This window comes from Zalophus californianus, chromosome 15 (assembly GCF_009762305.2).
Source record: "Zalophus californianus isolate mZalCal1 chromosome 15, mZalCal1.pri.v2, whole genome shotgun sequence".
Classification (NCBI taxonomy): Eukaryota; Metazoa; Chordata; class Mammalia; order Carnivora; family Otariidae; genus Zalophus; species Zalophus californianus.
This window is the reverse complement of record NC_045609.1, coordinates 8,129,531-8,156,478: the sequence shown is the minus strand read 5'-3', so window position 1 is coordinate 8,156,478 and position 26,948 is coordinate 8,129,531. Positions and strand designations below refer to the sequence as shown.

Below are 26,948 nucleotides of genomic sequence, written 5' to 3'. Positions count from 1 at the left end.
TTATAGTTTTCCATTTCATATTCAGGTAGGATCTACTTTGAGTTTTGTGTCTAGATTTATTTGTGTGTGCGTATGTTTATGCCTATACCATTTGTTGAAATGACTCTTTGCTCCCTTGTCAAAGATCAGTTGACTATATTTACAGAAGTCTGTTTCTGGGCTCTTTATTTTGTTGCATTGATCTATTTATCTATCCTTTCACTAATACCACACAGTCTTGATTCTTATAGCTTTATAAGTAAGTAGAATGAGTCTTGAGGTTAGGTAATGTTGGCCCTCCAACTTTGTTCTTCTCCTTTAATATTGTGTTAGCTATTCTAGCTCTTCACGTCTCCATATAAGTTTAAAATCAGTTTTTCAATATCTGCAAAATATGTTGCTGTGATTTTGACTGGGACGGCATGAAAACTGGAGATCAAGTTGAGAAGAACTGACATTTTGACAACATTGAGTCCTCCTGTCCATGAACATGTGATATCTCTCCATTTATTTAGTTCTTTGATTTCATTCATCAGAGTTCTGTAGCCTTTCTAGTCTAGATCTTGTACTGATTTTGCGACATTTTTATCTAAGTATTTTATTTTTGGGTGCTATTTGAATGATATTATGCCTTTAATTTCAAATTCCAGTAGTTAATTGCCGGCATATAAGGAACTGATTGGCTTTTGTGTATTAATGTCGTATCCTACAACCTTGCTATAATTGTTTATTACTTCTAGGGGATTTTTTATCCTTTCATATTTGATACATGAATGATTATGTCATCTACCAACAAAGAGAGTTTATTTCTTCCTTCCCAATATGCATACCTTTTATTTTTTTTTGTCTTGTCTTATTGCATTAGCTAGGACAATAACTTATTTTTACACCTACGCTGCTTCCACTAAGCAAGCCATCACTGTGTCTCCTGAAGATTATTGCCATATCCTCTTAACTGATCTCTCTGTTCTCACCTGAATTTCCTCCAGTCCATTCTAATGAAACAGCCAGAGTGACCCCTTTTAAGACATTTTTACTAAGACCTTGTGCCTCCCAGCTACAACCACTGCAAAGGCTCTTCATTCCACTCTGGGTAAGACTCACATTCTAACGAGGGCTTGCAAGACCCTGCACCGTCTGACTTACCCCTGTTATCACCTTGATGTCCACATTCTATTATCTTCCCCTTGTTCATCCCATACCAGACATTCTAGGAAATTTCCCGCCTTAGTCCTTTCCAAGGCAGCCCTGCATTATCTCTCTGGGAGGTTCAGGAGTGGAGCATAAGGGAAGGGTAGTTTTATAAGTAAATACAGGCTGAAAGTCAGCATGCCATTAGGAAAATTAGCGTTTATTTTTTTAAATAGGTGATTCTGAAATAGGTCCTGGATGGTATAGATGAGATGGTTGACACATATAAATACATTTGTTTCAGGTTGACTTAGTTGTAACTACTCACCGAGTGATCACATTTTGTTATAACACATTCCTATTAAAAACTGAGTAACTACTTTATTTTCACAAGATAATTACTTTCTGAGTTTTGCCATCCTTCTCCTTCTTACTGCATTATCAAGAAGATGTGATCTCTTTTCAGCAGAGGGTATCCTGCACTACCATCCTGGAAACGACAAGGACTAAAGCAGGAGAGCAGTTACAGAGGGCAATGCAATTGAGTAGACTTTCATTTAAGTCCATGAAAACCCAGCGATGGTATCATGGAGGTGGGATCTGTGAAGTGACACAGGGTCCCACCTTAAAGGGGGCTCATCCTTGGTTTAATGCTTTACTATCACTTAGTACTTGAAAAATTTATTAATTTTAGGGCAAGGGGGCCTGCATTTTCTTTTGCACTGTACTCTGTAGGTTATGTAGTCAGTTCTGTGAAGACCTAAGCATATCATTTGATGGAAGAAAATGACATTGTATACAAAAAAGTGGCTCAAGATGCAAAACGGAGATGATAAAATAAATAGAATGAGAGCCTAGAAGAGAAAGAAAGGAGGAAGAGAAAGAATATGGGTACAGGTCTTAGAATCAGTAGGGACAGGGACTATAGTTTAAAAAAGGAGGGAAGGGTGGAAAGAAAGGATGAAGAAATGAAGGCATCCTACACTTTTGAGGGAGAAGATGAAGAGGTTTCCAATTCTCAGTGTTCTCTATGTTCTCAGTAGGGCAGCCCAGCACCAGGAGCATGTGTTTAAACAATAGAGATCTTAAATAAATATTTGAAAGTGGGAGAAGATAAATACGGTGAGAAAGATAGTGGAGGAGTAAACGTATGAGAAAAACTAAACCAAATATAAAACAAACCCTATCAGAGCAGAATGCAAACACCAAGTCCTAATGGAGAAAGTTATAACAACAAATGTAGAAGAGGAAAACAATGTGCATTTGTTATGCCTTCACATATCTCAATATAGCTTCTTAATACATGAACAAATATTCACTCTTCTGTAAGATAATAATGTGATTTCCTGAGGTGCCTGGCTGGCTCAGTCCATAGAGCATGTGACTCTTGATCTTGGGGTTATGAGTTTGAGCCCCATGTTGGGTGTGGAGGTTACTTAAAAATAAAATCTATAAAAAGAATAATGTTATTTCCTTCGTTATTAGTGACCACACTTTATTCATAGGAAGACTGTATAAGAAGGTTGTCATGTTTAAGTTCCTAAAAATTCTTTTGGCCACCATTTTCTTATAACAAGCTTTAAGGGTTCTTTATGTCTAATATTTCCTGTACTGCCCCACCAATTAATTAGCTACATTCTCATTATAATCAGTCATCCCCTAAGAATCACGTAACTGATTTTTTCCCATAATTCTAATTAAGGTCTTTATTTTTTAAAGTTTTTCTTAACTTCTTGGTTGATGTATAACACAAACAGTAAAAGGTACACACCGCAAGGGCACAAATCAATGAGATCACAGATGAATGCAGCTGTGTAACCACCATCCAGATCAATAAACACCATGCTGCTGACACTCAAGAAGCAGACCCCAAGCCTTGTCCCATTTACTCCCAGCTGTCTCTCCAGACCCTTCTCTTTCTAGCTATCTCGACTTCTTACATTACAGATTTGTTTTTGAAGCTTGTATTAATTAAACCAAGCATTCTCATGTCTGGTCTTACTGAGGATTAGGCTTTTGGGACTCCTAGGTGTTACTGTGTGTAGCAACGCTTTGTTCACGTTCATTACTGCATATCCTATTGTACGAATGCAACATTTCATTTACACTTCCTGCTCCTGTTGATGGATATTTCTCTCATCTCATTATAGTTTTATTTGTCATCTTTTCAAAGCTTTCAAATGTGGATCCTGTTTTGAAAGGCTTCATGGTCGTTTGGATTTTTTCTCTTTTATGAAAGTCTGTTCAAGTCTCTGGCTTCTTTTACTATTGGATTATCTGTCATTTCCTTTTTGATTTGTGTTGGAAGTCCCCCAGACCATGCGTAGGCTGCGTGTTTCACTAGAAGGACTCCCAGGCCACAGAAAAACAGTTATACCCGTACAGAGAATGGATCCAGACTAATATCAGCAAAGGTAAAACACCGGGGGGAAGTTGAGGAAAAACCAGGTGCAAGTTTCCAGCTGTCTCCTCCAAGTGGAGTTACATGGGGCTATGTTTCATTCTCCCAGAAATAATGCGTGGAACTATGTAGGCATGCAGGGCTTGCATGACTGACCTTAGCTACTCAGACTCCAGCCCTCAGAGAAAAACAGGCATCACCGTAAGCCACAACTCTTTGCACAAACTACCTGATCAAACTCGTACTGCATGACCCGGGTCTCAGGTCTACGAAAATAGTCTTATCAGGTAGAATTTTCCAAAGGTTCAGAGTTTGGCTAATCTTGAAAACAAGTCCTTCTTGGGACTGTGCAGAGTTTGAGCCACACTGGGCTGCTAAGTTAACCCTTGCCTGTACAGATTTGTAGAATCATAGATTGGAGCCCATTTCGCTTGCCTGTGCTATAATTTTTATCTCCTACTATGTGACTGGCTTTTTATTATCTTGACTGCTTTGATAAGCAGAAGTTCTTACTTCTGTTCCATTGAATAATCCCGGCATCAATTAGTGTGGCTCTATAATAAGAGAATTGACATTTTTACAATGTTATTGTCTCCAATCCTTGCACATGGTAGATCTATCCATTAACTCATGCACTCCATAATTTATCTTTAAACAGTGAGAAACCTATTAGGAAAATAGTTTTCTCTGCATAGAGGTCTCATACAGCTTTTATTATATTTTTTCCAAGATATTTGATATTTCTGATGTTATACATAGCATATTTTTGAAAAATTTACTTTATGTTTATTCTGGTTGGAAATAATGAACTAGAGGCAAAAGCATTTTTTTAGAGAAGTTTACTTGCAATTAATATAAGAAGTCAGAAATTAGAAGAACCAGCTTATCAAATTAAAAAAAAAAAAAACCCGGCAGGTGTTTAAAAAAATAGCAAGATTATCATCAGACTGTTTATGGTAGAAAAATAGCTACTTTTTCCACATAATTATCACATCCACAGAAATCATATTTTTCAGACATCAGCACTGCAAAAATTATGGAGAAAGACATTTTTCGTTAGAGTCTGTTTTGTCCTGGGTAAATGGATTCTTAACCTGGTGTTGAGTTAGGTAGTCTCTCTCCAGAAAGTAATCAGCTTCTGCATGGAAAATGTGCTGTAATTCCTGATTACAGCCCTTGGGACAGTCTGACAAGTGTCCGTTTGTAATGATCACATCAACTGGCTGACCAAAGACAAGAACTATTCATCTATTGGCTGTAGAATCAATATTTAGGAGTAACTCGTGCAGTCCTTTACTGAGGTTCTTTTTTACATTTCTTCCAAAAACAGTGATCTCCAGATTATCAGATCCTTGAGGTATATTTCTTCTTCTTTGCATCAAAAGGGACATATTTGGCCACACACAAACCAGTCCCTGAACCAGAACTAGACTGGACCGAGAATTGGACATAATCTGAAACCGAATTAGGGTAAGAGGTCGAAAATAGAAAGGTGGGGGGAAAAGAGAGAGAGAACTCTATGACTGCATAAGATCACCTCGAAAGCTAAGAAAAGCCTTGCCTCGATGTGAGGGGCCAATGGAAGGTTCACTTGGCACACTGTCATTTTCAACTCTGGTAGGTGAGTCTCTCTGGACATGGATGGATAACTCAGAGAGAAATTATATTAGAAAAGAAAATTGGGGGTTTTCTTTCATAAAGGTGCAAGCATAGACTTTAGAGGGTCTGGCTTACTAAATAAGAAATATAACAAGTCTTTAAATAAGGAGAAACACACAAGATGACCAAGGTTGTATTGGTTATATTAGCTCATTCATGCTGGAAAAACAGCAGTGTTTTCATATAATTATCCTATCCACAAAGATTGTGAAATTTGTTCAGACAACAGCACTATATAAGATGGTAGTAAAGATTTTTTTTATCAAAAGTCAACATTTTATGAGAGGAACTCAAGGTTACATTTATTTTGAGAACTACTCTGAGATAGAGCAACCGAATTCTTTCTTGCTTATCCCAGGGTACAAAGCCTTTTTTTGTTTTTTTCCCCTTTTTGGCCATTAGATGTACTGTGTGTTTATTGACAACAGTGCTGAAGCGAAGTGTCAGTTTTGCTTCCATATAAATGGTCCATATAAATATAATATTTTTTAAACGGACCTTAAGTCAAAGCAACTTTGCTAAACTCACTGATTAATTCTAATGATTTATATGTAAATCCCTTTCAATTTTCTATCTATTCAGTCATGTCAGCTGAGAATAAGGAGCTTCGTTTTTCATTTTACTGGTTAGGATCTATACTACAACGTTGACATGAATATGGGATGGGACATTATAGTCCACCCGGTTTCGGCAGGAAAGCTTTTGATTCTTCATCAATAACTATGATGTTTGATGTAGATTTTGTTCTAAATACTCTTTGTCAGATTAAGGAAACTTTATTCTTACTTCAAGAGTTATTGTCATAAATAGACTTTAAATCCTGTTAAATACCTCTTCCCATTTATTAAAATGATCGAATGGCTCCCCACTTCCCCGTTAGACTCTTAACATGGTGATTTTCATAGACTGGTTGTCAACATTCAGGCATTTTCTTTGCTCTTGAGTAAATACCTAAGAGTGGAATGGCTGGGTTACATGTTAAGTCTATTTTTACTTTCATAAGAAATCACTGGGCTGTTTTGCAATGTATAAGAGTTCTAATTATTCTACAATCTTCCCAATACTTAGCAATAGCTTTCTTTTAATGTCTTATTTTAGGGACTATTAAATATTTTGTACTACTTTAATTTGTGTTTCTTTGATGACTAGTGATGCTGAAAATCTTTTCAGAGGCTGATTGGCCATTTCTTTTTTCCCCACAGCTTTATTGAGGTATGACTGACAAAAATTGTGTATATTTAAGGTGTACACTGTGATTTTTGATATATGTATACATTGTGATATGAGGACCACAATCAAGCTAAGTAACAAAACTATCACTTCACGTAGTTATCTTTTGTATGTGTGGTGATAACCCTTGAGATCCACCTTCTGTGCAACTTTCTAGAATACAGTATATTATGAACTATAGTCACCATGCTCTAGATCTTTTGTATCCGTTAACCAACATCTCCCCACATCTCCCACCTTGTGGTGGCCAACATTCTGTTCTCTGTTACTATGTTTGACTTTTTTAGATTCTACATATAAATGAGGTAATACAGTATTTGTCTTTCTCTGTCTGACTTATTTCATTTAGCATAAAGTCCTCCAGGTTCATCCATGTTTCCACGTCCTTGCAAATAGCAGGGTTTCCTTCTTTTTTAAGGCTGAATTTTATATGCATATATAATTGTTATGTAGATAATGATGATTATACATAAACATGATGCTAGTCCATAAACGTATATGTCTATGTATACATCTAGATAGATGATGTCTATCCATCCATCCATCGATGGACACGGGTTGTTTTCATATCTCAACCACTGGGAATAATGCTGCAATGAACATAGGAGGGCAGGTATCTCTTTGATATAGCGATTTTATTTCCTTTGGATATATAGCCAGTTGTGAGGTTATGGGGTTATATGGTAGTTCTATTTTTAATTTTTCAGAAACCTCCATAATAGTTCCTATAGTGACCCTGCCAATTTACGTTCTCACCAACAATGGATATAAGGTTCTGTTTTCTGTCCATCCTTGCCAATACTTGCTATCTTTTGACTTTTTGATAATAGTCATCCCAACAGATGTGAGGTGATATCTCATTGTGGTTTTGATTTTCATTTCCATGATGATTAATGATGTTGAGCACCTTTCCCTGTGCCTGTTTCACTAGCCATTCCTATATCTTTTGTGAAGAATCTGTTTAGGTCTTTTGCTTAAATTTTCCTGGGTTCCTTTTCTTCTTATTGAGTTGTGAGAGTTATTTTTATGTGTTTCAGATAAACAGCTTTTGTCAGATATTTTTTTGTATATATTTTTCCTCAGGTGGTGGCTTGTCTTTCTTTTAAGTGTCATTTGATAGGCAGAAGATTTTAATTGTAATTATCAAAATTTTCTTTATAATTGCTCATGCTGTGTTTCATCTAAGATATTTTGCCTACCTCAAAGTTGCAAAGAATTTCTCCTCTGTTTCTTCTAGAAGTTTTAGAGTTTTGGGTTTTGGATTTAGGTCTATGTTCATTACAAATTAAATTCTATGTGTGATGTAATGTAGAGGTCAAAGTACATCTTTTTTTCTGTAATCATATCCAGTTTTGAAAACACAATCTTTTACCCATTGAAGACCAACTGACTACATATGTGTAGTCTATCTCTGAACTCTGTACTGTTCCAAGGATCTAGATGTCTTTTTTTTTTTTTAAAGATTTTATTTATTTGACACAGAGAGAGCGAGACAGGGAACACAAGCAGGGGGAGTGGGAGAGGGAGAGGGAGAAGCAGGCTTCCTGCGGAGCAGGGAGCCCAATGCGGGGCTCGATCCCAGGACCCTGAGACCGTGACCTGAGCCGAAGGCAGACGCTTAACGACTAATCCACCCAGGCGCCCCTAGATGTCTTTTTATACTAATGCCACACTGTCTTAATTAATGCAGCTTTGTGATTTAAGTCTTGCAATTTTGTAGTGCAAATCCTCCAACACTTTTCAAAATTACTTTGGGAATTCTAGATTAATTGTAATTCTACAAAAAGTTTAGACTCAGTATAACCATTTTCAGAAAAAAGAAAGCCTAGTGGAACTTTTATTGCAATTCTTTGAATATACAGATAAATTTGAAGAGTGGATATCTTAATGATATTGTCTTTCAACTTGAGTATATTTGTTTATCTGTATTCCTAAGTATTATAACTGTGTGTAATATTGTAAATGGTATATTTAAAATATCATTTTGCAATCATTTGACACTAGTATATAAATACACAACTTATTTTTGTATCCAACCTACCTTGAAACATTGCAAAATTTTAGCATTATCTCTAGCATCCTAGATGACTTGATCTTCCTTTAGAGAAGCCTGACTTTTGCTTCTGACAGATGGCTAAGGCATCAGTATCCCCAAATTATCTTTGTACATTAAGAATTCTTATGATTCAAAGGTGGTCTACAGTTTCTGAAAGGGTGATCAGTTTCTAGTTTGACTTTATTCTTAGGGTATAGTACTTTGAGGTTCCAATCCAAAGCCCGAAGATCAAGGTTTATCAGAGAAACTTCCCTTTGGCAAGCTGAATTACAATTTTTATTCTCAACTAATTGTTTGCAGGATTTTAATTATACACCTGGACAAAGCAGGTGTTTCTAGGACATAAACAGCTAAAATGCTAGACTTACTTTCCTGGACTTCTTTTTCTTGACCCTGTAATTCTTCCTTGCATTTTTAGCTCTCCTTCTCTTCAAATAAATGCTTTTCACGTTGTCTCAGGTCTGAATTACTCCGTCCACCATTACCAGAAAACTCCAACGTATTTTTTAAATCTCAGCACGAGTAATTCTTCTGCATAGTTACCCTCCAAATTTGTCTTTTTTGAAGGATCATTCGAAAACTTTGAAGCAACACTTATGCTATATACACATTCCTGAACTCTTTAAAAAGACATCTCTAAGTGTGTATCTATTCTCAGTGCTCTACTTTTTGGTACCAAGGGTTACCAAAGAAAGGAAGGACTGAGCTGTAGCCTGAACTGTGGCCTTTAAAGTCATGTGTCTTCTCTTAGCTCCATTCCAGTAACCTATGCATAGATTTTATTTTTTCTCCCTATCTATGCCTTTTCCATTATTTTTTGTAGAACACTTTTTAAAGCCCATAAGCATGTGTGGAGCACAGAGTTAGCGACCTCAGAGCGAACCAGACTTGGCTTGGCTTCCAACCTCCATTTTGCTTGGGGTAGGAAACTTAATTTCCCAATTCAAGAAATTAATAGATTTTCTTCCCCAGTCTTTATGTGGTAAATTTACACTCAATTCTAGAACTCTCCCTTTCCTCTTGCTGTCCTCAGGGACTAAGAAAAGCCCGTGATGTTATGCATTATGGAGGAGTCGGAAGGACTATTGTCTAAGTCCTTGCATGTGATGTACCCTGTACCGCCTGCTGATGCCCATCCGTCCCAGGACCCTGAGATCATGACCAGAGTCGAAGGCAGATGCTTAACCGATGGAGCCACGCAGGCGCCCCAACAACCATTGCTACTCTTTACACATATTTGCTGGAAAGGTAGGCTATACACCCTGGGAAGTGAGGTACAAACCCTTTATGGCTTTTACGATCTCCCTACTTCTGAAGCTTGGCCGGAAGTGGGGCAAAAGCAGGAATACTACATTGGCATCCAAACTCTCTCTCTTCCCTTCTTCTTCCCCCAAACTCCTTTACATAGCACAAAAGTGTTTCTACTCTTCATTCAGCATAGAGAAAAATTAGCTTTCATATCAGCAAGCATTCTCCCAAACTCTTTTAATATCATATATACTCATATTTCTTTGAAGAAAAGAAAGCACCTTTTCAAAAAGTCATCCCTTTTAAAATTATGCTTTTAGTTATTTATGTTGCATGTAGACACCCAACAGACTACTTTGGGCTGAGTTAGAATCTGCCATTTCCCTCATATAATAAACGCCACTGATTTAATGAATGGAAGGCCTGGGGCAGTGAAAAAAGTAGGGAAAAATGCCAGATTTTATTTAAATAACTGGGAAAACATGCATAGCAAGAAAAAAGTGATTGGATTTTAAGAGAAATGATATAGATCCTTCAACACAGAGTACCATAGTTCTTTATAGATTGCCTTGGATAATGTCAACGATTTCACGGTAAACTTGCTGATATACGTCTAATCCGAATAAAAAGTCTATATGATTGTAGTAAGAAACAGTTTTGTGGTAAATGTGGTTTGTAATTTCAGGAAGTAGATTTTTCACATCTTCAGGATCGGCCAACAAGTCATTGCCCCCATTCCAAGTTGCTGTTGATACGTTCATGTTCCTCACGTCGTAAAATGGAGAAGTGGACTAAATGTAGAGGGTTTTCACAGAAAATGATACATAAAAGGTGTTCTTTACTTTCCTTTAAATGATGAATTAATACAATTTTAAAATAAGCTGAATCTAAAATAATTACTACTATAAAAGCAATGAATATTGAAAGAATCATTATTATGATTTTTACTTAGAAATAGATCAGATACAAATCAAAACTAGACCGTTTGCTCTAATTCAGGGTATTCAAACATTCCTCAGAGGGAATTTCAGTTTTATTTATAAGGCATGAAAGTATTTTAATCAAAATTTTCCGTGGCTGTATAACTGCCAATATGTTCATCAATAAATGGTAAACATTGGCAGTTGAAGCCAAATCTGATTTTATTGATTTTGATCTTTCTATTTTACTTTGGAGTTTTACATAAGCTAACCACATTAGGCATGAAGTTTAGCTAAGGCAGAAAAAGATGGTGGAAAAGAATAACTTTGAAGACGACAGACTTGGGTTCTAATACTTCAAGATTTCTGTCATCCTCCTCATACAATTATTACCACCTTCTCATTAACTTTTATCTTTTCCTCATTATGTGGAATGAGGAAAATTCCATTATGTGGAATGAGCGTTTGTCTTATCTTCCCAAATACAGTCAATAGCTTTTGAGGGTCAAGAACCATATTTATTTGAGAGAGAGAGAGAATGAGAGACAGAGAGCACGAGAGGGAAGAGGGTCAGAGGGAGAAGCAGACTCCCTGCCGAGCAGGGAGCCCGATGCGGGACTCGATCCCGGGACTTCGGGATCATGACCCGAGCCGAAGGCAGTCGCTCAACCAACTGAGCCACCCAGGCGCCCTGTAATATATGGTGATTAACATAACAATAAAAAAATTAAAAAAAAGAACCATATTATGCCTTTTGTTTCTTATTTAACTAACCACAGAGCTACGCATATTATAAACACACTATTTTTCCTCTTGAGGGAGGATGAATTACTCTACAGCCTGTCAAACTTCTCCAGGCTTATCCAAGGTATTTGTTGTTAAAACATGTAGAAAACCTGGAAAATCCCCTTGGGTTGGATGTGACAATATGGAGCCAAATCATGGCGATCTTCATCTGCTGGTCCTTCTCACTCTGTTATTATACTCTCGGGCTTTACATGAGCCTTTTTCTGTAGCAACATCATCTGAACAGGATCAAGGAGATAGTTTTTAGCTTATACATAATTATGTACCTGATTAAAATGAGCCAAGTTCAGAACAGGACTGCCCCAATCAAAAGCTCTCAATTGGCTAGAATTAAAAAGCTGAAAGAAAAAATTTAAAAGCAAGATTATACTCATCTGTTTGCTACAGCATAGCTGGGAATGTGAGGTGTGCATTTCATGTACTGCCTGCCCCTTTGTACTGGGCCTGTGGGTATATGTGCAGGGAGACTTCCTTGCTTCTCCCTTCCTTTGCATAGGGCAAGAAATGGAAGAGGGAGGAAGTGGTGGGGGGCAGGGGAATCTACGGAATGTGATTCTATCATCTTCATATAAATGCACATTTCCCCAAGGCCTTTTACCTTGTTAAAGGGAGCCTTTGTGCTTGGGGCAACATCAGCCTTCCCCAGAAATCCTCAGCTTCATCCACAGAGGTCAAAAGTGAGTGTCTACAGGTGCCTGGGTGGCTCAGTTGGTGGAGCGTCTTGACTCTTGGTTTCAGCTCAGGTCCTGATCTCAGGGTTGTGGGATTGAGCCCTGTGTCAGCTCCACACTCAGCGCAGAGTCTGCTTGGGATTCTCTCTCTCCCTCTCCCTCTGCCCCTCCCCGTGCTCATGCTCTCTCTCTTTCTCTCTAAAACAAATAAATAAATCTTTAACAACAACAACAACAGCAAAAAGTGTCTACGACTAAGTGCATTAGGACTGAAATGACACTTCCCTAAACACCTTTGCTCCAAATAACAGTACTCAAGAGCATGATCCAGAAGCCATCCCTTGCTTCACCTTCCATACTTGTAGCCTCACCACCACTAACTCGGTGAGCCTATTAAGTTTAATCTGATTGCGTCCATTTTTCCCCTAATAACGTTTTCATTGCAGGAAGGTTCAGACTCTCAGTTTACCCACCTTTTCTGAGACTCTAAATCTGACAGGTCTCCATGCACCCCCCCCCATTTTATCTCCTTCCAACTCCCCCCAACTCCTAAAACTCTTTCTACCATCTGGAATTCCATCATTAGCCTGTATCTTAAAACCCATCTCTGATGGGCTCCTTTACCTTCCTGCTCTCTGGACAACCTGACTCTCCCAAAGAACACTTCTCCTATAGCTCTTTCCTGCCATAAAACTAGCTGAGGTTATTTATGACCTTAACATTTGTAAAACTTGTTAATTCTGAGGAATTTCCTCACGTTACCTATGAGCAGCACTTGACCTAGGTGTCCATTTCTACCCTTGAGAGCTTTTCTTCACTTAGCTTCTGGAATACTTCATTTCCTGAGCTTCATGTTTCACTCCCTGCTCGTTTTTGGTCTCTTTGCTGTATTCATCCAGCCGCTGCCCTCTGACCTCTGAATCTTGCCATGTCTCATCCCAAAACCCTTGCTCCTCTCCTCCCCAACTGTACTCACTCCGTGTGTTCTCAGCCAGTCTCTTGGCTTTCAATGGCGTCCATATTTAAAATGTTTATCTTCTGTAAGTCTCTTCTAAATACTAGACTCCTATACACAACTGCTTATTCAAATTAATCACTGGGCTGTCTCACACTTAACATCTCCAAAACTGAACATCTTATCTGTCCCTCAAACCTACACCACCACCAAACGTCCCGATCTCCTTTAATGGCAATTGCATCTTTTCCTTGCTTAGGCCAGAAGGTCTGGAGTCATCCAAGACTCTCTTCTCTCTCCTCTCTCAGAATCCATCATTAAATGTCTGTGCCTGCATGTTTACAATACACATGTATACTCAGAACCCAACCCTCTTCACCACCCTTCCTGGGAACACATCGCACGCAGGCCATCATCATTCTTGTTTGGATTATGGTAGTAAGCTCCTTAATTTATCATTGTTTCCACTTCAGTCTACTCAACATGGCACCCAAAGCATTCCCCCCCCTTTTTTTTTCCCCAAGTAAACTCTACCCCAACGTGGAGCTCGAACTCACAACCCTGAGATCAAGAGTCACATGCTCTGCCGACTAAGCCAGCGAGGCATCCCCTAAGTATTCCTTTAGAAATGTAAATCATATCACGTCCCCTCCCTGCTCAAAAACCTGCAGTGGCTACTCACTTCAGCCAGAAAGCCAAAGTCCTCACAATGACGTACTTGTCCCTTTCTCGCTCTAGTACATTTCTGCCCCTTTTTCCCTACTCCTTTCTCCCGTAATCACTGACATCACCCTCACTGACCTTTCAGCCATGCCTCTCAGAAATGCTCCTGACTAAGGGGAAGAATGAAGGGGAGTAAATCGGAGGGGGAGATGAACCATGAGAGACGATGGACTCTGAAAAACAAGCTGAGGGTTCTAGAGGGGAAGGGGTGGGGGGATGGGTCAGCCTGGTGATGGGTATTAAAGAGGGCACGTTCTGCGTGGAGCACTAGGTGTTATGCACAAACAATGAATCATGGAACACTGCATCAAAAAAAAAAAAAAAAAAAAAGAAAAGAAAAGAAAAGAAAAGAAAAGAAAAGAAAAGAAAAAGAAATGCTCCTGACTAAAGGGCTTTGCACTGGCTATTCTCTCTGTCTGGAATGTTCTTCCTCTAGGTTGTACACATTGCTAACTTTCTTGGCTCCTTTAAATCTTTTCTCAAATGTCACCATCTCATTGAGGCTGGCCTCACCTCTCTATTCAAAAACACAACCCACTACCAAGTATGCCTAATCTCTTTATCTTGCCTTTTCTCCTTTATTTTTCCATAGCTTCTATCCCCTTCTAAAATTTTAATAATTTACTTATTTGCTATGCTTAACGTTTACTATCTGTATATCTACCACTAGAATGTAAGCTTAAAGAGGACAAGAATATATATTTTGTCCACTGATATATACCCTGAGCATAGAACAGTACAGGGCACATAGTAGGTACTCAATAAATATTGTTTCAGTGGATGAATAGATGCAAAGGTTGCTTAGATTTTCCTGGCCTATCACTGGAATGAACTAAATCTAAACATAAGTTAAAGATTTTTAATAATTTACCTCAAAACAACCACTTAGTAGATTTAAACATTTTTAAATGAGAAAGCTCTTACCAATATCTCAATGATACTGTAAATTCATTAGTGTTTATTAAGTTTAAAGAACACTCATAATCATCACCCTGTTGAACTCTCATAATATTTTTGTTAGTTAAATCAAAGCATTACTATTAACTCCATTTTTAAAAGTAAGGAAACTGACTTCATAAAGATTAAATGAGCTTGCTCAGTGTCTCACTGTCAGTGAGGTTCAGAGAAAGGATTCAGATGCTATTCACACTGGACTTTTTTCTTCATCAATATTCATGCAACAAATATTCTTGAGTATCTGCTGTTTGCCCAGAGCTCTTGGTCTTGCAAATGTAGAAGTGAAGAAAACTTGCTCATGGTCCTCATGGAGTTCACAATTGAACAGGGGAGAGAGTGTAGTCTAGTGAGAGACTAGGCATTAGGACACCTGTGTTCTAGTCTTAGGTTTTTTTAATTTTGTTTGTTTTATTATTTTTTTTTTTTTAGTCTTAGGTTTTTTTTAAAGGAATAGCTCTGAATTTTTGGGCAAGTCAAGCGATGAACATGACCTTAATGATTGCTAGTCTACTATTCCAAATTCATGGTTTCTCATTTGTAAAACAAAATAATTATATTGCTCTGATCATTGCTTAGGGTTAGAAGACCTAATAGGTTATATTAACATATTATAAACTATAAATAATTACACAAATATGTAATTGTTACATTTTATCCTTCTAAATTTATCATCCTATGGCAATGGCATGACTCCCAGAACGACAGAGAGAATAGCCAATGCAAAGCCCTTTAGTCAGGAGCATTTCTTTCTTTTCTTTCCTTTTTTTTTTTTTTTTTTGATGTAGTGTTCCATGATTCATTGTTTGTGCATAACACCCAGTGCTCCGTGCAGAACATGCCCTCTTTAATACCCATCACCAGGCTAACCCATCCCCCACCCCTTCCCCTCTAGAACCCTCAGCTTGTTTTTCAGAGTCCATCGTCTCTCATGGTTTGTCTCCCCCTCCGACTTACTCCCCTTCATTCTTCCCCTTAGTCAGGAGAATTTCTGAGAGGCATGGCTGAAAGGTCAGTGAGGGTGATGTCAGTGATTACGGGAGAAAGCAGTAGGGAAAAAGGGGCAGAACTGAGTGGTATGAATAAAGTATAAATAAAATTGTACTAAAATTGTACCAAAATGCACTTGAAAAGTTATACCTGACTCCAGTGTAGCATATTTTGAACAGATGTCCCTGCTGGGTTATGTGACATATACACATCCACACGACTCTGAGGGGTTAAAAAATTATTTTTATACTTGGTTAAATTGGAGAAAGCATAATCTTTGATATTTACTACACTAAATAATTTCAATTAAATTTAAAGTTATTTTTAAGTAAACAATATAAATAAAAAGATAAAATTATATTTTAATTAAGGACACAAATGTACTTACTAAATGTGTAATTTTTGCATTAATGTAGAAGCTATTACTGGATTTCCAAGTTATGTAGTCTGTCATCCCATACCGAAAACAATCAAAACTCTTAGGACTCTCTCTCTCTCTCTCTCTCACACACACACACACACACACACACACACACACACCCCTTTTGCACACTAAAGAACTGAAAGGACTGAAAGCAATTACCAGGAAAAATGGAAAAGAGAAGACAAAAAAACCCTCCAAAAAGCTAAGTACTAAAGACAGTTTTCCTTCAAGTTATTTGCCAATCCCAGAGAGTCTGAAGTTTCACTGTGAGAACTCAGCTATTTCAGGAAAAAAAAAAATCAGCCCAGAAACTGCCAAGAGCAGTTACGAGATTTTAAAAGGAAACCTTTTCCATGATTAACTGGGCTCCTGAAATTCTACACAACTCCCAGTGAAGCAATCAGGAACAGAGCAGCCTTCGTGTCAATCTGTCATCTAAGTTTGTATTGCCTACAAGGTCCTTGGGAACCTCAATCAGTGAACAAGACATATAATGTCAATGTTATCCTATCAAAATCTCAGCAAGTTATCTTAAGGATATCAACAAACTGCTTCTCAGATGGAGAGGCAGAAGACCCAGGACAGCCAACACAATATTGTAAGGGAAGAACAAAGTTGGAGGACTGGCACACACAACTTCAAGATGTACTGTAAACCTACAGTAATCAAGACAGTGTGGTATTGGTGAACGAATAGACAAACAGACCCAGAGAATGGAACAGAGGGCCCCAAAACAGACCCCTATAAATAGAGTCAACAGATCTTCAACAAAGGAGAAAAGGCAATACAACAGAGAAACAATGGTGGTTTCTTCAACGAATGATGTTGGACATCATTCAACAAATGATGCTGGAACAACTAGACAATCACGTGGAAAATAAAAAAAAAAAAAAAGAATTGAGACAGAGACCTCACACCCTTCACAAGAATTAACTGAAAATAGAACACAGACCTAAATGTCAAACTCAAAACTATGAAACTCCTAGAAGATAACATAGCAGAGAAAATCTAGTTGACTTTGGGTCTAGTGATGACTTTTTAGATAAAACATCAAAGGCACAATCTATGAAAGAAATAACTGACAAGCTGGACTTCAACAAAGTTAAAAACGTCCACTTTGCAAAAGACAGTATCAAGAGAATTAGAAGACAAGTTACAGCCTGGAAGAGAATATTTGCAAAAGACATATCTATGAAGGACTAGTACCCAAAATGTACAAAGAACCCTTCAAAATCAACAATGAGAAAATAAATAACCTGATTTAAAAATGGGCCAAAGACCTTAACAGACACCTCACCAAACAGATATAGAGATAGCAAATGACCATGAAAAGATGCTCTGCATCATATGTCACCAGGAAAATGCAACTTAAAAGAACAATGAGATAGCACTATACAACTATGAAAATGACAAAAGCCCCAAATGTTGACAGCACCAAGTGCTGGTTAGGATGTGGAGGCACAGGAATTCTCATTCACTGCTGGTGGGAATGCAAAATAGTACAACCACTTTGGAAAGCAGTTTGGTGGTCTCTTATAAAACAAAATGTATCCAACTGTTGAATCACAGATCTGTACTTCTGAAACAATGCAACATATTTTAAGAAAAAAGAAAAAGAGGAAGATAGCAGGAGAGGAAGAATGAAGGGGAGTAAGTCAGAGGGGGAGACGAACCATGAGAGACGATGGACTCTGAGAAACAAACTGAGGGTTCTAGAGGGGAGGGGGGTGGGGGGATGGGTCAGCCTGGTGATGGGTATTAAAGAGGGCACGTTCTGCGTGGAGCACTGGGTGTTATGAACAAACAATGAATCGTGGAACACTACATCAAAAACTAATGATGTAATATATGGTGATTAACATAACAATAAAAAATAATAAAAAAATGTATCCTTATCATACAATCCAGCAATCACATTCCTTGGTATTTACCCAAAGGGGTTGAAAACTCATGTTCATGCAAACTCTGAACATTGATGTTTATAGCATTTTTATTCATAATTGTCAAAACTTGAACCAAAATGTCCTTTAGTAGGTGGATGGATAAACAGTGGTACATCCAGACAATAGAATATTTTCAGCACTAAACATCAATGAGCTACCAAGCCAGGAAAAGATATGGAGGAACCTTAAATGTATGCTAGTAAATGGAAGAAGGCAATCTGAAAGGGTTGCAAACTGTGTGATTCCAACTACATGACATTCTGGAAAAGGCAAAACTGTGGGAGACAGAAAAAAGATCAGTGGTATCAGTGGTTGCCAGGACTTAAGTGGGGAGGAACGAACAGACAAAGCACAGAGGATTTTTAGGCCGTGAAAATATCCTCTATGATACTATGATGGTAGATCCATGTCATTATACATTTGTTAAAACCCACAGAATGTAGAACACCAGAGTGAACCATACCATAAACTATGGATTTAGGGTACTTATGATGTGTCAATGTAGGTTCATCAGTTGTAACAAAAGTACCACTCTGGTGATCCTTGCCACACCCAAGGTCATCTAGGTTTTTCACTATGTTATCTTCTAGGATTTCTATAGTTTCACATTTCACATTTAGGTCTTTGATCCAAATTTTAGTTAATTTTGTGAAGGGTATAAAGTTTGTGTCTGGATTCACTTTTTTGCATGTGGATGTCCAGTTGTCCCAACACCATTTGTTGAAGAGACTATTGTTTTTCTATTGCACTGCCTTTTCTCCTTTGTCAAAGATCTGTTGTTGATATTTATAGGGCTCTATTTCTGGGCTCTCTATTCTGTTGCACTGATCTTCTTGTTTCTTCTTTCACTAATCCCACACTGTCTAGATTACTGTAGTTTAATACTAAGTCTTGAAGTTCAATAGTACCAGTCCCCCAACTTTGCTCTTTCCCTTCAATACCATGTTGGTTACTCTGGGTTTTGCTTCTCTCTATAAATGTTAGAAGTCATTTGTCAATATCCTTAAAATAGCTTGCTGGGATTTTGATTAGGATTGCATTGAATCTATGGACTAATTTCGTAAGAATGGACATCTTGACAACTTCTCTTTCTTTGAATGAGTAAATTGATTCTTGCTGAGAAATTATTAAATGGTACAGGTGCAGGAAACAACCGGTAGTCTAAATGCCACACCTGCTTTTGCCCTATCTGGATTTTTAATTTAATGTGCTTACAAAGTCTTAGAATGAATGCCTACATCTGTAACAACATCAATCCATATGGCCTTGGTAATAGTAGCTTGAGCCCTTAAACAGTTTCCCACTCCAGGAATTTTGATGAATGCCAGAAGCATGTAAGATATTTCACAGGCACTAATGCTAATTACAAAATGGTCAACAAGAAAGGGAAGGAGTGTTAGGAACCAAGATATAAGAGCAGGAGTTGTGAAAAACAAGTGATAACAGACAACTTAAATACAAGAAACTTCGGGAAACTAACATCCAATAGTAAGGGCCAATAAAAAGACCCAGCACAGCACCTGCTCTCTGTTCTTTACAGAGAGCAAGACAAATTTGACTGCAAAATGATCCCCGCATGTTCATGCTGATTAGTTTCAGAATGTTGGTATAGTCCCAAAACCAGAAAGGCTAAGAATCTAACTATTAGTATATGTGGATAAATCATAAAATGACACACAAGGCATAAAGTAAGTACTATTAAGAGCTGCTTTCTAAAAATTGACAAGATATATTTCAAATTCAACTTGTTCTCACCATATTTATGTTCTCCAGGTCACATCCATATATCATAAACAAGATATCACGGCAAATCTTACCAATAGTCTTCAGTGGACACAGCCTTGAACCAACAAATCTTTTAAATGAGGTATTAGGTAGGAAGTCTTTGTTGCCCAAAAAGGCCTGTAAAACAAATTTACTTTATTCATATTTGAAAGACCAAAAGAAATGGTGCAATGAGTTCATTATATTTATAATCAAATGCACTGTCTCACATTAGTTTAAAACATTTAAATTAGAAGGGTGCCTCGGTGGCTTAGTCGGTTAGGTGGCTGACTCTTGATTTTGGCTCAAGTCATGATCTCAGGGTCGTGAGATGGAGTCCCGTGTTGGGCTCCACACTCAGACCAGTCTGCTTGTCCCTCTCCCTGCCCCTCCCCCGACTCGTTCCTGCATTCTCTCTCTTTAAAACAAATAATTAAATAAAATCTTTAAAAAAATTTAAACTAAGGACAAAACTTGGAAGCAGGAGATAGAGATAAGTTGACTACTGGATTTTCCTTCACAATGAGATATCCAAAGGTATTATAAGTAAAATCTTATTTCTTTGTAAAAACAAAAGAAAGAATCCAGTGTCGTTGAAACCAGAAAATTAAATTCATACAAATATAGTCAAGACTTTTTATTTTGAAAGGACAGAATCATTGTCATTTGGATTATCAACTATGTAAAGGAAAGGAATAACATACCTTTATCACTGACTTCCATTTGTATGCCCTTTTAATTAAAGGGCTCTTTGAGTATTTAATAGAAAAAACTGGAGCTAAGGCAAAAAATATTTTGATTCTTTTGGCTATCTTTGGTATTGTGGAAAACGTTATGAAAGCTGGAAGAAAATAAGACAGAAATGAACTATTCTTACACAATTAGTAGCATGTAAGAAATGACATCATGACAAGTAAGAGTAAATTCAATATGCTATGACCACTTAATTGACTCATTCATTTCTTAATTCCCTTATCAAACATTTATCAATCACCCAGTATGAGACATGCATATTGATCACAATAGCATACTGATGATTAATATTAAAAACAATGTCTAGGGTGCCTGGGTGGCTCAGTTGATTAAGCAACTGCCTTCGGCTCAGGTCATGATCCTGGAGTCCCTGGATGGAGTCCCACATCGGGGTCCCTGCTCAGCAGGGAGTCTGCTTCTCTCTCTGACCCTCCCCCCTCTCATGTGCTCTTTCTCTCTCTCTCTCTCTCTCTCTCTCAGATAAATAAATAAATAAATAAAATCTTTAAAAAAAACCAAACAAACAATGTCTAGGCCATAAATAATGATAAATTAACACTAAAAGAGTCTTATAACCCCACAGTTGAGAAATCAGAAACAATACTGAACATTTCTATAACTGGCAGTGCTGAAAATAAGTTAGTGAGCTTTTCTGATATTTGAGTCTTACACTTTAGGTGAGAGATTCAATACATGTCAAATTGTTTCAATATTTAATTTTGAAACATCCTTGCCTTCTTGTACAGGAGATAACCAAACACTAGTTTGTATTTTATTGTTAGTTTAGAGTTATTAATATGACAAATAGTTTTCCCCTTTATGACATCTTATCAAGCTACATTCTTGCACATGTCTATTTTTATAGCTTTTCTGTTTTCTGGGTTCTAAGAAGGCAAACAACCAAAGAATCATATAACATATTATGAGTCGGTAAACTCTAGCACATAACCCACTTTTTTTTTATTTAATAATTTTCCAAGATTCCTGGTTCCAGATAACTGAACAGCTGGAGAATCCAGACTCCAAGTCATGCACATGGTTAATAAATGTCAGAGAAAAGATCTATGGAAAACTGGATTAGACTGTTGTTCAACACACTTTTTTTAAAGCAGGAAGTGGATTATTCCTATAAGAAAATGATCATTTTCAGCCTAGAAAAGACTCAGTGAATACTGGCTGCTATTATAAAATAGTCTTTGTAACTTCCACAGTAGAAAGAGTAGGAGTAAGAAGGTTTACCACACCATGTAAGAGAATTATGTTGGGTTTTAGAGAATTTTTTTCTTTTCTGAAAGTGAAGTTGTCACACATTAGATAGAAGCATTGTTGTGAGCTGACAGAAGTTCTTTTCCAGTCTCTTTAAACATATGAAGACTTTGCTTATCTAAAGTTTAATCTGTCCTAAATGCATAAACATAAATGGCCTTCTCATGTCTCTTCCTCATGAGGTCCTATGCTACACTTAAATGACCATAATACTAAGTATGAAATTCCTATTTGTGGAACAAGTTGTAGTTATGATTTCACTTTGATCCCAAGATGGATATCCAACTTCTGAACACTTGGAAACAAAGACAACTGCCAACAACCTGTTATTACAATGAGTTCTTTGTGACTGGAGAAGATAAGGTAGAAGTAAGGAGGGGGTGAGCTTCCAGGGCCCGGCTGTGGGACGCTCCTCTCTCAGAGCTCTGCTTTGTGTCACTTGTAGCTCGGGGAGCTTGCCCACGTCCTTAGGAGGTGTGTCTGCAAACTCTACAACAGTCATTGTGGACTATAGCGACAATCTTTCTGGCCATACCAATAGTGGTGCCCTGGGAATGACCTATATAGAATATTTCCTCTTGTCCCGTGTGCTTTACGATGAAGTCAATGGAGGCTGGGAGGTCGTATTTTGCCATCTCATCAAAACTACAAAAGAAAAAGGGAAGTTGAAATCCCTTACTTCTAATGTGATGCTAACCCTTGAAGATGATGAATAGGTAAGTGCATGAAACAATTTTCAACTCTCTTTAGATATTATCAAGAAGTTATGAGGCGCCTGGGTGGCTCAGTTGGTTAAGCATCTTGACTCTTGATTTCGGCTCAGGTTGTGGTCTCACGGTTATGAGATCAAGCCCTCATCAAGCTCTGCACTCAGTGTGGAGTCTGCTTGAGCTTCTCTCTCCCTCTCCCTCTGCCCCTCCCCCCAGTCATACTCTCTCTCTCTCTCAAATAAATAAATAAATCTTAAAAAAATGGAAGTTACATGGCATAATGTATCTACCGAATAAAGACTTATGTGAGAACACAAAGTCAAGAAACTAGAAGAGTCCCATGATAGTCTTATAAAGATGCTGTTTGTTTATTCTACATACAGGGAGATAAACTAATACAGGTTATGGAACAAAACAATGGTTAAAGGAAGGGTGGGTTTAGCCAATAAAGGTTACTACTGAAAAACAAGAAACATGCTTAAGATCAAACAATCACTCTTTATTTTCAAGCAAAAATTGACGTAAATTGTTATGGTCTGTTAAAAGACCTGATTGAGAAAAGATACTTCTATTCTACTTTATTTCATTCAAACACACAAAAAAATTTGACACACTTATAAAATACAATGAAACATTACTTGACGTTGTTTGTACCTGAAGGCCCAGAATTCTTTGGAATTTGTTTTGAGGTACGTGTGTTTCCTGGACCATGTAGTCCCTCTGCTGTTCCCCATCCATACGTCATAACCAGCATCTGCTAGAATGAAGCCCAGGCTGTTGTTGGGAAGATTAGAAATCCAGCTGCTGGCAGATGTAAATAAACCATGTTGCAAGTATACAACAAGCCTCTGAGCTAGAAAAAAAAAATGCAGAGAATTTCTTTTAAATGTTGTATTATCTGCATAAATAGCTCATCTGCAATTCAATCTTTCAAAACATGACAGTTTGAAGTTTTAAAAATATTTTTTAATTTTATATTGTATAAGTAGGGTAAATTATTAATGTTTAACCTCATTGTATGTCAGTTGTTTAGCACAGTTTACAAAGAGTTTTTTTCAAATGACCAAGTGTACAATTAGGTTATATCTCACTTAAATATATAAACTTTTAAGATCAGAACATTCAAATATCTAATAGTAATGTGAGCACTCATATACATTTTAATTTAATTTAATTTAATTTAATTTAATTTAATTTAATTTAATTTCAGAGAGGGAGAGAGCAGTGGGTGCAGAGAGAGAGGGAGAGAGAGAATCTCAAGCAGACTCCGCGCTGAGTGTGGAGCCCAATGTGGGGCTTGATCTCACAACCCTGACTGAAATCATGACCTGAGCCAAAACCAAGAGTCAGATACTCAACTGAGCCACCCATGCTCTCCTCATATGCATTTTAAATAACACATAACGTAAAATATTATATTTTGCATGATTTTTCCACTCTTCCATTTCATAAAATGATTTTATAATCACATTTTCCCAGATACATTCAATATAGGTGTCATCATTAGAACCACTGTTAGTTACCTAACCGAATTCCCAGAACCTTAATTACACTTCCAAGGTTTTTGAGAAACAACACCTTTTGAATAATGTAAGTGTGCTCTTTAGGAACTTTGTTTAAGCCCCAAGTTGTCATTTACACACATAATAGTACACATCATTGTCATCTACTGCGGTGATGCTGTGGGTGTCCCGCACAGATCCACTAGCTACACTCCAGCTATCATGTTACCAACTGTACACAGTGGTTCCTTCTCCGGAGAGGTACTTTTGGCATTATTGGCTAAATAGGAGCTCCCACACTGGAGGAGGAAGGAGACAAACTCCTCTCTGACCAGCTGACGCAAAAGTACAAAAAACTGACTCCCTTGCTACAGGGTTGGACCAGCTCCGATGTACTTCATGCTCTGTATTTCCCCAAGAGACCAGGGCGAGGCTAGAATCCAGTTGAGACCACATATTTGCTTAACTTCTTCCTCTGCTCTCTTCTGTTTCCCCCATTTCCTTTCCCCTGAGATCCCCTCAATAAATCATGCGCACTCAAATCCCTGTCACAGGCTCTGTTTCTAGGGAACCTGACCTAAGAGTTACTACTAAAAGTGACCAAGGAAGCAGACATTTGTGGATGGAATTGTGGAGTTGGATTACTTGCTGGCTGGCTGGTTGACATTGAGGACTGCACCATTGACATCTTTAATTGTAGGGAGAGTACTGACAGAACTTTGCATGTTGTAGCACTCCAGGGGCTAAAATACGCATGTTTCCTGTGATGGCACAGGATAGGAATGACTGGCTTGTGCAGTATCTCTCACAGTTAAGAGGTACAGGGGAAATAAGATTATGAGGTCTGGGTAGTGTTGGGCCTGCTGAGGGAGAAGAGAGATTGTACACTAACAGAGCTACAAAATCTGGAAAAGTATGCCTAAGTGTTGGATAGAAAAGAAAAGAAAGGTATATATATATTTTATGTATATATATATATCTCTCTCTATCTTATGTAGGATATATATATATCCTATGATGCAAGGTTCTACACACCGGCAATGGTTGAGAGGTCCATCTCAACACTCTGCCAAGATTTCTCAGAAGCTTAGAAAATTCCGGAATAGCAAAGCAAATTGGGAAGGAAAAAGATACAGAGGCTCAAGACATAGATATGCTAATCTAATAAATAAAACCAGAACACCCACCAATTGATTAATGTGCCTTGGCTGAGCCCAGAGGACATTTCATCTAGTAGGTTGAAAAAAATACACTGATGAGGGTATCAGCAAAATTTAAAAACTCAGAAGTAGAGAACTTCGACTTCCATCTTGGGCTGTATAATAAACTGGAAAAGTATTGCTCCCACTCTTATAAAAAAAAACACAAACAAACAACTATGTTCAAATTCATGAATTTTAAAAAACTCACAGAGCAAAAGTCGGGCCTCAAATCTGAGGAGAGACAGGTGCTTACAAGGAGAGAGGAGACATAAGTCCTCCCTTATGCGGGAGACACAATCTCAATAGATTAGGTAGAATAATTGAAGAATTAGTGAAGGCCAGGGATAAGCTCCAAGGACAGTGTGAAAGATGGGATTTGGTAGAAAAGGAGGAAGTCTACATCCTCCTGCAAGCTCTGTCCCATGAACCCTACATGAACCTCACAGAAAAGATTGGGAAGAGTCTTGCCAAAGTGTCCATTGTGACAGATCTGTGAGGGGGAACACCAGTTATTACAGGAGGGGCAAGACGCTCTCCTCTGATCCTTTCCCCAATTGCCTTCCAGAGCAATACTCAATCGCGGGGGGGCGGAGGGCACAGGGAGGGCAAGGAGCACTACATAGGATACACTAACCAACCAAAAGTGCATAGGATGTCTCAACCAGTAGACGTCAGCCAGACACTGGTCTTAACCGCCCCAGTGCTGTGCTGTGGGCTCACAAAAAGAGTAGCCATGATGAGAGAGATGTAGGCTAAGCTGGCCCCCCAGTGTGGGTAGCTCACCAAGGCTACTAAGAAAGTACGTCTGACCTGCCTGCAAAGGAAATCTCACAGGGTACCATCCCCTCAAGGAGACCAAGCCAGCCACTTGGAGACCGGTTGGGGGCACCAGACCCTTTCTTTCCTGGAAAGGGCAACAATTCACTATGACAGGGATTGAGATATATTTTGGCTATGATTTGCCTTTCTTTTCACACAGGACCACAGCCTGCCAGCACTACTATTCAAGAATTCATGGAGTGTCTGGTCTATAAATACGGAGCCCCTCATGACATACCTCAAATAAAGGGATTCACTGCAGGTCAAAGATGGTGCGTTCATCAGCATTATGGCCTTGGAAGGCCACTGGTCTTATCACATAACTACCATCAAAAGGCCGCCAGCCCAACCAAGCAATGAAACCACCACCCAGTGGAGATGCCATCTGGGAGATGACATCCCATAAGCATGGGTCCTATCCTAAGGACTCATTATATACCTTACACAAATGGCCAGAATATATTGCTACTTCCTCTCATTGGTAGAACACATGAGCCTGAGAAAAAGAGGGGAAGGATTAAGACTCACTATCATCCAGTAATTCACTCCAGGGCTTATACTTTCTGTCCTCACAATTTAAGGCTCTATAGACCAGAGGTCCTTGTTCCCAGACAGAAAACACTTCCACTAGTTCACGCAGTAACTAATAATAAAGCTATGACTGCTGGCTGGCTAGACTTTGGGCTCCTCATGATAGAAGACCGTGGGGCGGGACGGGGTGGCAAAGAAAGGAATTGCTCTATTGGCAGGAATAATTGGCCCTGATCGCCATGACAAGGTAGGGCCTCTGATACAGAATGAAGATGGAAAAACATATTTGGCATTCACGTGATTCACTGGG

At 38.2% G+C, this 26,948-nt stretch overlaps 1 protein-coding gene across 7 annotated transcripts in view; it reads right to left on the bottom strand.

Annotated features, from left to right (window-relative positions):
- Nucleotides 1-10,162: 10,162 nt before the first annotated feature.
- The window catches only part of LIPJ (lipase family member J), a 33,799-nt gene continuing 17,013 nt past the window's right edge, over nucleotides 10,163-26,948 (bottom strand). For all 7 annotated transcript variants that reach the window (XM_027596359.1, XM_027596361.1, XM_027596363.1 and 4 more), the window contains 7 exons: nucleotides 23,239-23,437; nucleotides 22,410-22,519; nucleotides 20,560-20,696; nucleotides 19,847-19,993; nucleotides 15,875-15,946; nucleotides 11,698-11,769; nucleotides 10,163-10,495 (listed from right to left, as the gene is read on the bottom strand). In XM_027596359.1, the coding sequence (XP_027452160.1) occupies nucleotides 10,262-10,495; nucleotides 11,698-11,769; nucleotides 15,875-15,946; nucleotides 19,847-19,993; nucleotides 20,560-20,696; nucleotides 22,410-22,519; nucleotides 23,239-23,437 (971 nt within the window). In that variant the 3' untranslated portion in view covers nucleotides 10,163-10,261. The remainder of the gene's footprint in view (nucleotides 10,496-11,697; nucleotides 11,770-15,874; nucleotides 15,947-19,846; nucleotides 19,994-20,559; nucleotides 20,697-22,409; nucleotides 22,520-23,238; nucleotides 23,438-26,948) is intronic.